The sequence below is a fragment of the Anser cygnoides genome, chromosome 3 (assembly GCF_040182565.1).
Source record: "Anser cygnoides isolate HZ-2024a breed goose chromosome 3, Taihu_goose_T2T_genome, whole genome shotgun sequence".
Lineage (NCBI taxonomy): Eukaryota > Metazoa > Chordata > Aves > Anseriformes > Anatidae > Anser > Anser cygnoides.
In genome coordinates this window covers 24,990,184-25,003,766 of record NC_089875.1, presented here as the reverse complement: position 1 = coordinate 25,003,766, position 13,583 = coordinate 24,990,184, and the positions used below count along the sequence as shown (strand labels likewise).

The 13,583-nt window shown below is 43.1% G+C and overlaps 3 protein-coding genes across 13 annotated transcripts in view; 1 reads left to right on the top strand and 2 right to left on the bottom strand.

The window, feature by feature from the left end:
* The window catches only part of LPGAT1 (lysophosphatidylglycerol acyltransferase 1), a 66,134-nt gene extending 61,115 nt beyond the window's left edge, over positions 1 to 5,019 (bottom strand). The window contains exons 1-2 of one of the 4 annotated variants that reach the window (XM_066993727.1): positions 4,885 to 5,019; positions 4,329 to 4,587 (exon numbers count right to left, since the gene is read on the bottom strand). In XM_066993727.1, coding sequence (XP_066849828.1) covers positions 4,329 to 4,566 — 238 coding nt within the window. In that variant the 5' untranslated portion in view covers positions 4,567 to 4,587; positions 4,885 to 5,019. Of the gene's footprint in view, positions 1 to 253; positions 1,626 to 3,168; positions 3,390 to 3,484; positions 4,169 to 4,328; positions 4,588 to 4,884 lie in introns of those variants that run through there. The other 3 variants (XM_066993729.1, XM_066993730.1, XM_066993728.1) reach the window with 3 other exon arrangements.
* Positions 4,594 to 5,869, top strand: LOC125182031 (serine/arginine repetitive matrix protein 3-like). The gene is made up of 2 exons (XM_066993732.1): positions 4,594 to 5,332; positions 5,544 to 5,869. The coding sequence occupies exons 1-2, from the start codon at positions 4,987 to 4,989 to the stop codon at positions 5,867 to 5,869; spliced, it is 672 nt and encodes a 223-aa protein (XP_066849833.1). The 5' UTR covers positions 4,594 to 4,986.
* Positions 5,870 to 6,431: 562 nt separating this feature from the next.
* INTS7 (integrator complex subunit 7) overlaps positions 6,432 to 13,583 on the bottom strand; it is a 42,904-nt gene continuing 35,752 nt past the window's right edge. For 4 of the 8 annotated variants that reach the window (XM_066993718.1, XM_066993721.1, XM_066993722.1 and 1 more), the window contains exons 21-22: positions 6,887 to 7,566; positions 6,432 to 6,500 (exon numbers count right to left, since the gene is read on the bottom strand). The gene's annotated coding sequence lies outside the window, so the exon portion shown is untranslated. The remainder of the gene's footprint in view (positions 6,501 to 6,886; positions 7,567 to 13,583) is intronic. The other 4 variants (XM_066993720.1, XM_066993723.1, XM_066993725.1 and 1 more) reach the window with 2 other exon arrangements.

The window sequence follows — 13,583 nt, the reverse complement described above, 5'->3', positions numbered from 1 at the left end:
TTTGATTAGTTCAGCTTTTTACCTGCATCACGATACCAGCAAGCATCCTCACGCCACTAAGATGCTTTCTGCATGGTGGCCGAGGTTTATCACTCTTCCTTTCACCAACCTGTCCAACTTTATCGAGAGACTTTGTGTGTGCTGGCAAGAGGCTGAAATGGAAGGTAGCACCGAGTTACCCTCTACCTTCTTCACCGCTGGAGTACAAAATGCTGCAAGCACCACTCTGATGCAAAGCCCCTCCGAGACTGACCCCATGCGACGTGCCTCTCCCCTGGGGCCCTGAGAGGCAGAAGCACTGCTGCAGACGGAGGACACTTGCCCATCGCCAGCTCCTCGTCGCCACGGGTAAGGGCGAGGCACACGGTGCTACTCCCCGAGCAGGACTGAGCTGAGCAGAGAGGAATGAAGCATGAGATCAGCATCACGATTATCAGGACTGCTGATGACTATCGTGGAGACTTATAATTGCAATTCTGCAACAGCAATATCACCGGCTAATGATAAGTGCTGCATAGATGGCAGGAGAAGACAAGAAAACAGTGCATCTAAGCATTTTTAAGCCAAGCGAGGTTTAATTCTCCCAGCCCCAACTATTTTTAGAGATTTGATTAGACACAGGGATATTAAACTTAACTCAGTAGTAGCTACTGACCCGAAGAAGTTCCAATTTAGAAGATGGCTGCTTTAAAAGGAGTTTTGTAGGTGAGCAGGAACTCATCAGAAATTCACCTCTGCAGATATGCTCCATCTCCCTCCCATTACATCTGCTGTACTATTTAGGGGCTTCTGTTCTACTTGTATGTTAAATGACAAATTATAGCATAGAAGAAAGGTACTTGCCAACAAAAGATCAAGCATTCTCAAGTTCACTTTCTTTCAGGCTGCGTCTTCCAACAAATGCAGGAAAAATATTGAGAAGTGTTACTCAAAGGTGCCTTTCAAACCACACTAATACGCAGATTCTGAGTGCCCTAACTGAACTGCTCCTGCAAGGGCAATACATTTACACAAAAAGCCTTCAAAAAAATGGCTTACAAGAGTTCCAAGAAGGTCTTTCTGAAAACAGCTAAAAATCAAATAACACCGTTAGGTATCTGAACATTCTTCATAAGAAGATACTCAGTTTTCCCTTTCTTAAATACTATAAAGTTCATGGGAACAACATATCATCCTCTGCCCTTGAAAAATCAAAGTTCCAAGTTCTCTCTCATATTTTCAACTTAAAAGGAAAAATTAGGGAAAGCGGAAGGATCTTGACAACCTCTCTTCCCATTCCTTTCCCTATTTTGCTAGTCCAGTTATCCACTACCTCTTTACGTAAGATCAAGTGCATTGGCAAACAGAGACACCTACGTTTATCAAAAAGCACAGATTAGAGACACAGATCATGCACTTTTCTCTAACAAATCCTCTGGGATCCTAGCACAAAAGTACAGGTTTATGCGGGGGTGGGGAGGAGAAGGGCAGACCTAGTTCATGAGTTTTCCTCAGCTGTTCCAGCGTGATTCAATGAAGTGTACCAACAATTATGCAACAAGAGCAAAGCCCAGAAGGAAAAACTAACACTCGCCATATTTTCTTCATTCGGTGTTGAGCTGTCTCCTACATATTACATACAAACTTACATGGGGGATTAAAAAAAAAAAAAGTCTGCCCTGAATCTAGCTTGCAGGCTGAGTTTAAGTCCCTAATTATAGTTTAATGTCACTTCTTACTCAACAGATGACCCAAGCCTGGAAGGGGAAAAAATAAGTAAAAAATAAAAATAGAAACACACCTACAACGCAAGCAAAACATAACATTACCTCCAATTAAAAGACAGGTAAACTTATTTAGCTGGCAACCCTCTGAACTGAGAGGAAAAAAAAAATAAAAAAATCCAACTCACCAACCACTCCACCACACCAAAAAAAGAAAAATCCTTAATCTTCTGGATGAACCCATACATACCTATGATCTTCTGTTTACTTTCACGAAGATGGAATATATTGCAGCTTATCTTTGGCTTAGTCTTGGAATTGAAAACAGAAAAGTTCTAGAGCGATGTCTCTTTCAGATACACCACTGTAAGTCTTAGGCACCAGCTCTAATAAAGTAGTATTTCAGTCCTGAATTAATGTATGTCATACTCTATATGAAGAGGGGACCACAGCAACAACCTTTTATAAATCTACCCATCTGGAAACAGACGCACAAATTTACCCCGTCTACATGTACTGCAGCCAGCAAGGTATCCTGTCCTTTCCAGGTCTGTTCTGGGTGTGGTACCGAACACTGATGAGGGTAAAGGAAGGAAGGACAAAGAAACAAGCTATTTTTGCTATTTTGTAGCTTTCAGCATAAAACATGTTCATGTCTTCATACCAAATAAGAAAATATATTCAAACTGAGACTTCGTACTAGCGCTTGCTTAAAATCCTCCCCAAGTCAAAAGCCATGCTTTATAGTGAGAAGCGAAGAGAAGGGCCTCCTTACCCATACATCATCCCAGCAAACACTTCTGTGTAGCTGTTTGTAAATGATACGTCACATAAACATACTAGGACATTTCAAGACTGCAAAACAAAGGATTTCAAATCGTCAAGATACAGCAGCAACACCAATGAACAGATGCTTCAGGAAGTCTCTACGATATGCAGATCATGCTAAGACCACTTTCCAAGCAATAGGCAAAAGAAACCACACAGTTCTGCAGTCAGCAGTAAAACTGTCCCAAAGAAACTGCCTTCAAAATTGACAACCGTATCGTCATGGGACAACGGCTTGAATTTTAACTAGCATGTTCAATATACGCAGCGTATCCTCAGGGTCATATGCTGTACGAGTTTAACGTTCCCATTATGCCCATGAACTTTCCCATTTCCAATTAATAATAATACACACAACACCTTGAAAATTAACCCTCCCTTCCGGAAGGACTTTTTGCTTAAAGGCATAAAGCAGACTTTTAAAAATGTACCTGCCACTGCAAATACTATGTGGACTTCTTTTAATGAGCAAATATAAACATATAAAAAGATTTTTAAAACAGCATATCTGGAAAAGCTTGAGCTGTACCAGGCAAGGCAATTTCGAAGCAGTGCAACGCTGCGACAGTTCTAGCCCGACAGACCAGAATCTAGCTTGCTGCTGCCACCATCTCCTTAAGAAGAACTGGAAGCTCACCTAGAGTATCCACAGAAACTTTGTGCATCTCGGAAAGGCACATGACAGGGTACCAAAAGGCATATTATCACAGAGGCTTCAGCTCTTGTAGCCTAACAAAAAGCGCTCCGTCTGGGTCAATACTGACATTCTGACTAATCGGGAGTCTGACCAGACTCCAGAGCTGTGTGTTGCCATTCCTTTTTTTCCTTGTTTACATGGACAAGACCTGCGGATGCAGCCTGGGCAGAAGAGAGGGAAAGAATTTTAGGAGGGCTGTTCATATTTTGCACTCAGTAGATTCATTTCCTCCCCTTTCCAAGGTCTAAGCACATACAAAGATCTGACGGCTGTTTTCTTGCAGAAAGTGCAGTAGCCAGGATGAAAATCAGTGTATTCAAGGACAAGACTAGAGCTTTCCTTAATATTTCAGTTCAGTCCTTCATCTTGATCAGCCTATGAATACTAACAAGTAAAAATAAGTTCAATAATCACTGCAAAGCAAGCATGCAGAGGGGGGGAAAAAACCTACAGGTTCTGTAATTAGCTTTGCTAACAGTAAATGAAGAGCCATATAATCAAGAAACACCAGGCATCGCTATTTCTGTGAAAAAGGTTGCTTCTGTTTCCCTCCCTTCTCAGGCAGCAGAGAAGACAGTTGCTGTTTCAAGGACCAGAAGACCTATTCTTTTGAGATGACCTTCATGCCAAACTTCTTAGCTTTGTGTCCTGACAGTTTTAAGTGGAGATGATTTAGAGATGCATGCACTTTACAAAGGAAGTTTGTTCACACTCAGAGTTTGGCTCTAGCAGCTATATTCACAGTACAAATCAACACTGTTTTGAATAGACGTGCCTCTTTCATGTAATACTAAACCAAACCGATCAAGACACATAATGCCAAAAAGCATTGTTTCTGATAACACAAAGTATTGATTGAGAAACTCTATTGTTTAACGCACAATAAATTTGTAACTACGGTTTAAAAAACATTTTGGTACGCTCAGCATCTCTATGCAGAAATACAATGCATCCGTATACGGCACCTGAAAGAGAAACACCCCCCCATGCCCACTACGTTTAGCTATTCCCCTGCACACCCCCACACTAAAACATCTGCGTTATCATACTTGTCGACAGCTTAATATTCGTACATTGTGTAGTTAATAAGATGTGCTTACCTGTGTATCCTGCCCACCAGCCCCAGGAAGCCACCATAGCTAAAAGCCATTTAAATAACACTCCTTCGATATACCAGAAGAGCTTACTATCCAACACTCGGAGCGGCTGCAGCACAATTAAATACAAGACGTAGGACGGGATAGCAACCAGGTTATTGGCGACCATAAAAGCGAACCTGAGGAGTGCTTTCAGCAAGGTATAGCCCACCCGCTGGGCCTGCTCGAAAGTCACGGCCATCCTCTTCACAGCGGGACCGTCCTGGGGGAGAGGAAAGAGGGGGCACAGGTGAAGGCTCCGGGCAGGGCCGGGGCAGCGGGAGGCTCCTCGCCGCCCGGCCACCCCCGCTGCCAGGGGCAGCTCCCCAGCTCCGCCCGGCGGCGGCAGCCTCCCCGCCGCCCTCCCCGCCTCCCTCCCCGCCGGGGCCGGGACCCCGGCCCCCGGCCGCCCTCCATCTTCCCCCCCCTCCCCGCGAAGGTCACGGGCGGCCTCTCCCTGCCCTGCCCGGCCCGGCCCGGCGCTGCCGAGCGGAGCCGGGCCCCGCCGGCGGGGCCTCACCTCCGGCAGGGCGGCGGGGCGGCGGCGGAAGCGGCGGCGGGGCTGGGGGAGCTGGGCCCGGTGGCGGTGGCGGCAGTCCCGGCCGGCAGCTGGCGGCGGCTCATGGAGCCGGAGGCGGCGGGCTCGGCCGCGGCAGCGCCGCTCAGCCTGCGGGGAGAGAGAGAGAGGGAGAGGGAGAGACAGGGGGCGGGCGGCGGGGAGGCGGGAGCGGCGGGCCGGGCGGGCAGGCGCAGACCGCGGGATCACCTCGGTTCTCCCGAGCCGGGCCTCGGCACCCGCGCCCGCTCCTGCCCGTGCCGGTGCTGCCCTCGCCGGCCCCGCGCGGCCGGGCGCGGGGAGCCCCCTGCACCTGTTGGGGGCGGGCGGGCGCCGCTCGGCCCCCGGCCCCCCGGCACGCGGCCCCCCGAGGGAGGGGAAGGGGTTTCGCGAGCCCTGGCAGCGGGTTTAGGTACGGGGGGGTGAGGGAAAGGGGGCCGGTGTGGGAGACGGGAGCCTGCACCTCACGGTCTGGCTTGGCAGGGCTCGGTGCCATCGGTCCTGCCAAGGACAGCAGCAACGCGGTGTGTTGTGCTGGCTCTACATACATAGGCGCACAGGGCGTGCGTCGTATTGATCAAAATCTCCAGCTTTTTCTCTCATCCGTCCCCTGCTTCCTCTAGGAAAGCGCCGCAGCCGTCCCCAGGGGCTGTCACAGCAACAGCGGGCCCAAGACCCTGCTCCCCACCAGGGCAGGCTCTGCAGGCCGGGCCCCAGCGCTGGAGACTCCGCAGCACCCTCCTCACAAACTGTTCCATGCAAAGGGAGGAGTGTTGCCTTCCACGAAACAGGAGCGTCCCTTGCTGCAATCCTCTGTCCTTTCACTGTGCACGTCTGGCAAAAAATCTGCTCCCGTCTCCCACTGGTGCGCTCCTTCAGCCATCTCCAGACTGACCAGGCCCAGTTTCCTCAGCTTAGTTCAAACATTGTAATGCTTCAGCTGAGCTGAATGGTTTGTGCACGTAATTTTAACTTGGCTTGATTCTCAGGGAACAGACACAGACTGGAATAAATAAATAAATAAATAAATGTACCTCAAGAAGGAGGTGTGCTAGAACATCTTTTGCACTGAAAAATAATATTTTCAAACGGTAATATTTAGACTGAAAAACATATCGCTTTCACATAAAAACCATACTATGTGTAATGCTAGTCCACCGTTTCCCAGACACCGAGTCTTCAGAGATGACTGTACCATCAATGAAATTAAATCCAAACCTCCACTCCAGGGAGAAAACAAAGTTGTTATTGCAGATAAATCTCATTTCAGAATTTTAAAACACAAACAACCAAATAATGCCATCATGTTCTATTTGAGCAAAACAAAACAAAATTGCTGACCTTCTTGACAAAAAGGACGAGTCTTGCATAAGCGGTTCCAACTCTGGGTGTTTTGCTATGTTATTTTTATTACTAGGTTAAATCTGACAGTGCACTCAGTAATCATTATGGAGTCAACTTTAGCTGTTCTGAAGTGTTATCAACTTCCGTAGGACTTGGGTTTTTTTCTGTTTTATCACATGCAAACAACTCAGAGCATATACTTGAGTTTACTCTCAGCAAAATTTCAGTCCAAACTCCTAAAGACAAAGGACAACTGTTAGGTAATAATTACAGTTACGTTTTAATTTTTACATCTCAACAGCAAAATGAAGCCTTGTTTGTATATTATTCCAAAATAAAAATGAATTGTAATTCATGTTTTTCATATAAAATGTGGTTGCTCTTTTTGTTCTGTTTTATTCACTGCACAATTTGTAATAAAATCCTGATATATGGTGCTTCAAAATGAGAGAGTCCGCAGAATTTATGTTAGACAACTAACCAATTAGGTAATTTATACAGCTGAAAGGAATTGCACATGGGGAAGCAGGCATACAAAGCATTCTTTGTCAGCACGACGGCCTTAAAGCTTAGGAAGCTGTGGTTTAACATTTTGCTGAAAGAGCTAGTAGCAAAGACCCACCCTTAGTCCTCATTTCCTGGCCTTCATGTGGGCAACCCATGTTGTAGGAAGCTCACTCAAGGAAACAGCCCTTACAGATCCCGAGGTGCCTGTCATCCAGTCTGGGGCTCTGAAGAAACTTTCCTGTTATAAAGTAACACCTTTGTGCATGTATGTGCCGTTACTGTAAATAAAAAAGGGAAAAGAAAAAAAAAAAACAACTAAGCAGCAGTGAACTTTTTTCATTTGGTTGATAACTGTTAACGCTGAAGCTCTGCAGTTTCACAACAGGCTTGTTGTGGTTTTTCTTTCTTCTTTTTCTTGTTTTAAATTCAATTCCTCGAGGCAATTCCTCATAATTTCTAAGAGATTGTGAGTTTTCTTAATGTGTAATTTGTCATTTAAAAAGGAGTAAAGATTAATATAAGCAACTCTTGATTCGTGGCCTTTTTAACCATTTCTCTGCAGTTTACACATTTTTCAACTAAACAACTCACTGTAACTATGGCTTCTCAGCCCAGCAGACGATACTGACAAAGATGTCGATACTGATCACTGGAAAAACATGTTTTAATGTGCTTATTAACTGTTAGAAATATACAGATACCGACACTGGTAATATTAGGTGGTTAAATGATGTCAGGCATAGCTGGAGCAGATAATTCACTACTGGAAGTGTCTCCCACAACCGCCAAGAAAACCTACGGACAAAAAAAAGAGAAAAAGGTTAGCCTTATTCCTGCCTATAAGAAGGAAAAAACATGTTGTTATGGCAGTGGGAGTGTTATACAGTAATACACAAACACATCTGTTACACTCAGAGAGTTATGTTAAGAAGTTACCCCAACCAGCCTATAAATGACCGCAGGCAAGCTGCACAGCCTGCAAGGTTCTGAATTCACCAGGCTGGGTTTAATCACGGTATCTGGCTACAAGATGCAAGTCAGATTTTACTCATTAACCCCTTGAGAGACTTTTGCAGAAGATAACGTGTTTTTGTTTTTTTTTTTGTCCCTGGGTACCCTTCAAGAAGTCCCTGGCCGCCGTGATTCTCGCACGCTACCATTCGAGGGCAGGCATTTGCATTGCAACGTTGCCGTCACGTTAGAGCTGCCTCCAAGCATAGCTGCGAGGAGAGAATGCGCTGCAGACGTTCAGGCAGGCCGCATGTCACAGAGGCATAATGAAATCCAGGTTCAAAGCTGTAAACACCAAATAGACTTAAAGATGTGTTTCTGGAATTCAAAAACAGAAAGTTTTGGAATGCTTTTGAACCTCCGTCCAGGTCCAAGGCTGGGAAATAAAAAGCTGCTCCTTTGTCTTGACCAGATTCAATCAGTTCTCCCTGCTTGCTTTTCTTGTAGCAAACTGAAGTCACAGATGCCATATGGCCTGAGAAAAAAGCCTTAGGAATAGGCATTCATGTGCAGATGACACTAAAACCAAAATTGCCTTTAAAAAATCATGAAGGCCTGTCATACAGGCTACAGAGACAAGGGAACAGCCTGAGAAATCTCAGAAATTCCGCAGAGCAGGAAACGACTACTGTTTCCCACCTCCCAGAGCAAATTACTACTTGAAAAAAGAAGTATAAATTTTATTGAAAAAGTAGCATGAGTGAAGATAAAAGTAGACAAAACTGACATTGAGGAACTACAAAGATGGAAGCGTGTGCAGAGTGCAGACGGCTGGAAGATGCACAACACAAAATAGGGCATATGCTCAAGGCAGCGTAATTCTAGAAAGCATCTCAAGTGAACTGAGTAGTTGATATTGGATTTTGGAAAAATAAAAGTTTAAAGAAACACCAAGAACCTTGCAATTATGTTTTCCATGTGCTGCAGTAAGGAAAGAAAGCAGTGAAAAGAAACAGAAAAAAAAAATGAAAAAAAAAAATCTGTGGGCCTGAAAGGGAGAGAGTTAAATTTGCAGCCTCCAATTCTAAGGTGCTTTACAGGGTGTACAATACCCTGGTTTGGAGGGTTTTCATACTGCCATCCTCAGAACATTGAACATTTCATTTCTTTTCCACAATATCTGTTAAACCTTCCATAGTATTCTCCAACACTCACTGCCATTCCGGTCTCTGTAAAAGAGGTAAAACCACCGCTGTGCTCCAAGTCAATTCTTAAAGGGCAGTCTGTTGCTCCACCTCTACGAGCTGCACCTCAGGGGGAATGGGGGAAATTATGCTTGTTAAAGTCCCTTGATCTTCAGTGGCAAGAGGGTCTTACGTCCTTTCTCTTACTGATCCAGTGGTAAGGCCACCCTTTTTAAAAGCCCCACTTTCAATTATCTTTTAAGATGCACGAGTTCCTTTTGAAGACTCGCACACAAAATGAAAACAAAACAGAACGGCCATTTTCCTTTTCTGATTTTTCCCCAGGAAGTAAATACCACCAGCCTATCTGCAAATAAAAGCAGCTTTCACTGAAAGGTCATCTTCTCCTAGGGGCACCTCTGCCTAGGGACAGTTCAGGGTAATACGAAGGAGCCACTAAAATGGAGTAAATTGTGCCAATGGCTTTAGTACCTGTTACATCCCTCAAGATGAGCCAAGCTGCAGGCATGCCTGCCTTGCCAGCTCCTACAGTTCTATCATACAGCATTGTCATTTTTGCTCGTTTCTCCAATATTTTAAGCTCTTGGATGAGAGCCTAAGTTTTTTTGCATTAAAAAATTATAGGCCTCAGAGAAAATGTGTCACAAGGGTGTCCAAAATTTCAGGCTTATGATAAATGCACACTTTTTTCCCCCCCTCTCTACTATCTTGAGTTTACATCAGACCTCAGACAGTGTTCTGACAAGACTGCAGGCTGCCAAGTTAAGGCCTTAAGTTGTTCTAGGGGCATTTGTATTTTTTCTGGAGAAGGTGGCAAGGAAGACTTCCTGGTTTTAAACAAACCATATAAAACCACAACTAAATAGCCCAAAGAAATCAAAAGGCTATCGCTAGGATATGAGAGACTGAAAAACAGAAGGTATTCCTTTAGAGTACATAGAAATGGTGGTCACATATCGATGTCATGTTGCTTGAGTTTAAATATATATATTATATATATTAATCATGATTCACTAAATATTAGGCAAAACTGAATATTACATATGTCTTTGAGTTGATATTTTCTTCCAATGTTTTTGTAAACTTAAATGAATTCAAGAAAACATTTTATAAGTGGGTACATTGCATCTGTAATTTTACTTCAGGGAATTTCATATAGTTAGGCACAGACAGAACAACTTCTGGATCCAGCGAGGAAACATCCCTTCACTTCCCATTCAAGTGTGATGCTTAAAATTCTGTCCAACATAAAGTAAAAATTAAAATTCTACCCACGGCTTCTGAGGAGAACAAGAGGAGCCACAGCCAAGGAGGCCATCTGACATGGAAGACACAGCTACGCTAAATGAGTACAAGTACAAATTATCAAGTGTGCTACTAGGGAAAAGAGAGGACCACTCACATCTATTGCTGGCTCTGGCTACAATCCCATCATTCTGTCTAGCGAGTCCTGCAGCAAAAGGGATTTTCTTTATGCAGTGAGAAATCTCAAGAGCAAGGATACAACACTCCCTGCCCTGCACTGCTGATCGGACTCATCTGTTGGATCACCACTGCTCCAAGCAGTTGAGCAACTCGGACCTGAGGCAACAAATGGTATTCCTCCTGTTGATCATACCTGTTCCTGATCCTGTTGATCAGAGTTGGGCACTCTCTACAGGAATGTGTTTTAGTCCCGCCTGAGAGATAACTCTTGTTTATCATGTGTTTACCGATAGTTTCCTGAGGCCAAGGCTGTGCCAAAGTAGATTTGATGAGTACAAACACATAGAAAATGATAGTTTGTAAATTTCTTTAGGTGGAGGTAATGTTCTAAAATTTAGAAGTGCTCAGTTATTTATGATTTTTCTTTTTTTTTTTTTAACAAACAAGCAAAAAAGGGTTTTGGTCACATTACCTTTGTATTACAAAAACAGGTGTGATAACCAACACCTGTACTACTTTTACTACAAAGAATCTAACAAGACTAACTGTAAGCTACAGAGGGGGCCCAAGCCACATGACGCTTCAGTGAAGGCTACCCTGGTCTCCTAAAAGGGTTTGGGTAGATTCACATCTGAATGTACGTACTGTTTCTATAGCATAGCAAGATCAAACCCAAACACTGTCAAGAAGTTTGGCATGAAAAGTTTTGCATGAGAACAGCACACTTGTCTTTGTTCATGTCCTTTACCATTTGTGAAAAAGGTGAAAAAAAATAAATGAATCACATTTGAACAATTTGCCACTTAGTTAAGAATAGCAGAACATGAAGCAGATGTAATCATCCCTCTCTTCTATCAGCCATATGTAAATTTCATAATTTTCCACTTAAGAGCAGCTTGTTAGCCTTTACAGCAGTGCCACTCAGATTTTCCATCTCAATATTTTACATAAAATATGTAGAACACCTTCAGAATATTTTTTGTTGGTTTTGGTCTAGCGTTAGCCTCCTGTTGCATCTACATGTTCTGTAACTCAAGGAGATCTGATAAGATTACTTGTAACCTGTTTCACAGTTGCCAAATCAGTATCTCCTTTTAAAAAAAAGGAGAGGTTAGCACTCAAAAAAAGTTAGGTTTTAGACAGCTAAACCATTCAACAGATGCTTCAATCTCCTCCAAGAAGCACAAGTTAACTTAAAGTTCTCACTTCTGGCTACAATTTTCATAAAGGTATAAATGAGCAAGAACTTAGTATCAACCATAGAGGGATAATGCCTTGAGTCTCAGATCCGTGCCTTTGCTTCCACAAAGTACACGTTGTGATGCGACTCTCAACATTGCAGTAAGCATACATATGGGAAGAAAATGGTTGTTTGTACTATTACAGTGCCACCTCATACAACACTAGATTTCTCCGTACACCAACATCCATCACCACGAGCTGAATTATTCAGATGTTTTGAGGTGTTTAATTTCTCATTAAAACTAAACTGAAGACTTTGACTGAGACTACTTATTAAGGATGGATAACAGATACACCACTATGCAACCAGATGGTCAGTGAGGAACACTTTAATTTGTTACTGTAGATACTGTGTTTCTGCCATACTGTGTTTGTCAGTCAATGGGTGGCTTAAGTAAAGAGCAATGCTAGGTTTGCATCTCAGTTACACGGGCATTTTTCATCTTTTGACACTACCATCACCACGGAAAGTTTGAGCTGATGGTTTTTGTTGGTGGTGTGTTTTGTTTTTGCTTGTTTGTTTTGTTTTTTTTTGAAAGAAAGGAGCTCTAAAGTTACACTCAACCACTTACTGAATCTTTAACCTCTGTGCTGTCTTGGTTATGAAATTGTTTATTCACGACAAACTGATTTAGTTCAATCATATCTACAGAATCATATTACTTCAGGCAATTTTGATATGCTGATTACGTATAAATTTACACTTTGCAAGATTTTTATAATCCCATAGTGCTTGCTTATGCGGTCATTGTACAAATGGAAAACTAAAGCCAGCCTGTCTTCAGGCAGATGGAACTCCTCTACCACTTACTAGCTATTATCGTACTGCTTTGCGATTAGCCATTTTGAAAACATGTAGTGAAAAATGGGAAGTTGTCTGCACTGAATTAATCTCAAATATTTTTGTCCATCTGTACTGGCAGATTGTGCATTGCACTGCATGGCCCTGACTGTAAAGATCACATGCTGTGAGGTCAGTCACCAGATTAAGCTCCTGTTTTCTTAAAAACCCATTCAAGTTCAGTTCAAGTCAACATTTACCAGACTGACTGACTTGTTTTTTGGTAAACTCTTATCAACATCCAGTCAATGTTTGTAGATCAAACCGCAAATACAAGAGAACTGTATATAAATACCTACCCCCAATGGATAGCTTATTATAAAATTAAAGAGGTTTTCTAACCACTTCATCCTTCCTATGTTTGTTGGATTACCTTATCATTAAAATTAATACTGATGTTCCAGAAAAGTGTTACTTTTCTAGTTGAAAAAGAAAGTAGAGTCCAATATAACAATGACAGCCACCTTTGCAGGGGAGTGAGTATATTTGTTCATGTGAATTCCAGTGGCTTCAAACAACTCCGTGCAAAGTGCAAAGATCCATCCCAATTGAGCTGACTGAAGCACTGGGGACAAAATGATCAGGCCTGATCCAAGGTCCACTGAGCATTTCTAGGAAGTAGGTGTTGTAGAATAAATACCATCAGTGAAATTTGGTCAGGACTGGGGTCTAGAGAGAAATAAAAACAAAACTCAACTTCCCTCTCCCGGTTTAGCACAAACTAGCACAGCATTCAAGCCTTTTGTCTTATGGTGCCATATACAGATGTGCAACTCTTTTGCTTAGCTTCCTCAAGACCATGTTTGACTTGGTTGCCGAGTTAGGGTAATGATAAATATGTCTATGCTGCAAGCCAGTTACACAGTTTTTGCACAACAAGCTGAAGCTGACTGAAGAAATAGCCCTGCACTGGGAAATCCAAAAGAAGAAGTCGCATCATGATTTGCATCTAAGCTACATTCACCCACACCCTCTGCAGTCTCACTACCTGATTGTTGCATGGCTAAAAAACAGTATCGCTGCCTTTTTGCTGAATTTAGTAGAATACTGTTGTCTGTTGCTAACAGCAATTAATCATTTCCTTGGAAAAGTTCAGTTACAGCTGCTGTTGGCATTAGTTAATCAGTAATCATTAATTAAGTCAGACT

Excerpts from the sequence above, each read along its gene's own strand:
- LOC125182031 (XM_066993732.1), top strand. The coding sequence starts at position 4,987 with ATGGAGCCGGAGGCGGCGGGCTCGGCCGCGGCAGCGCCGCTCAGCCTG. Across the intron at positions 5,333-5,543 it reads AGCCCTGGCAGCGGGTTTAG|GAAAGCGCCGCAGCCGTCCC; the intron begins GTACGGGGGGGT and ends TGCTTCCTCTAG.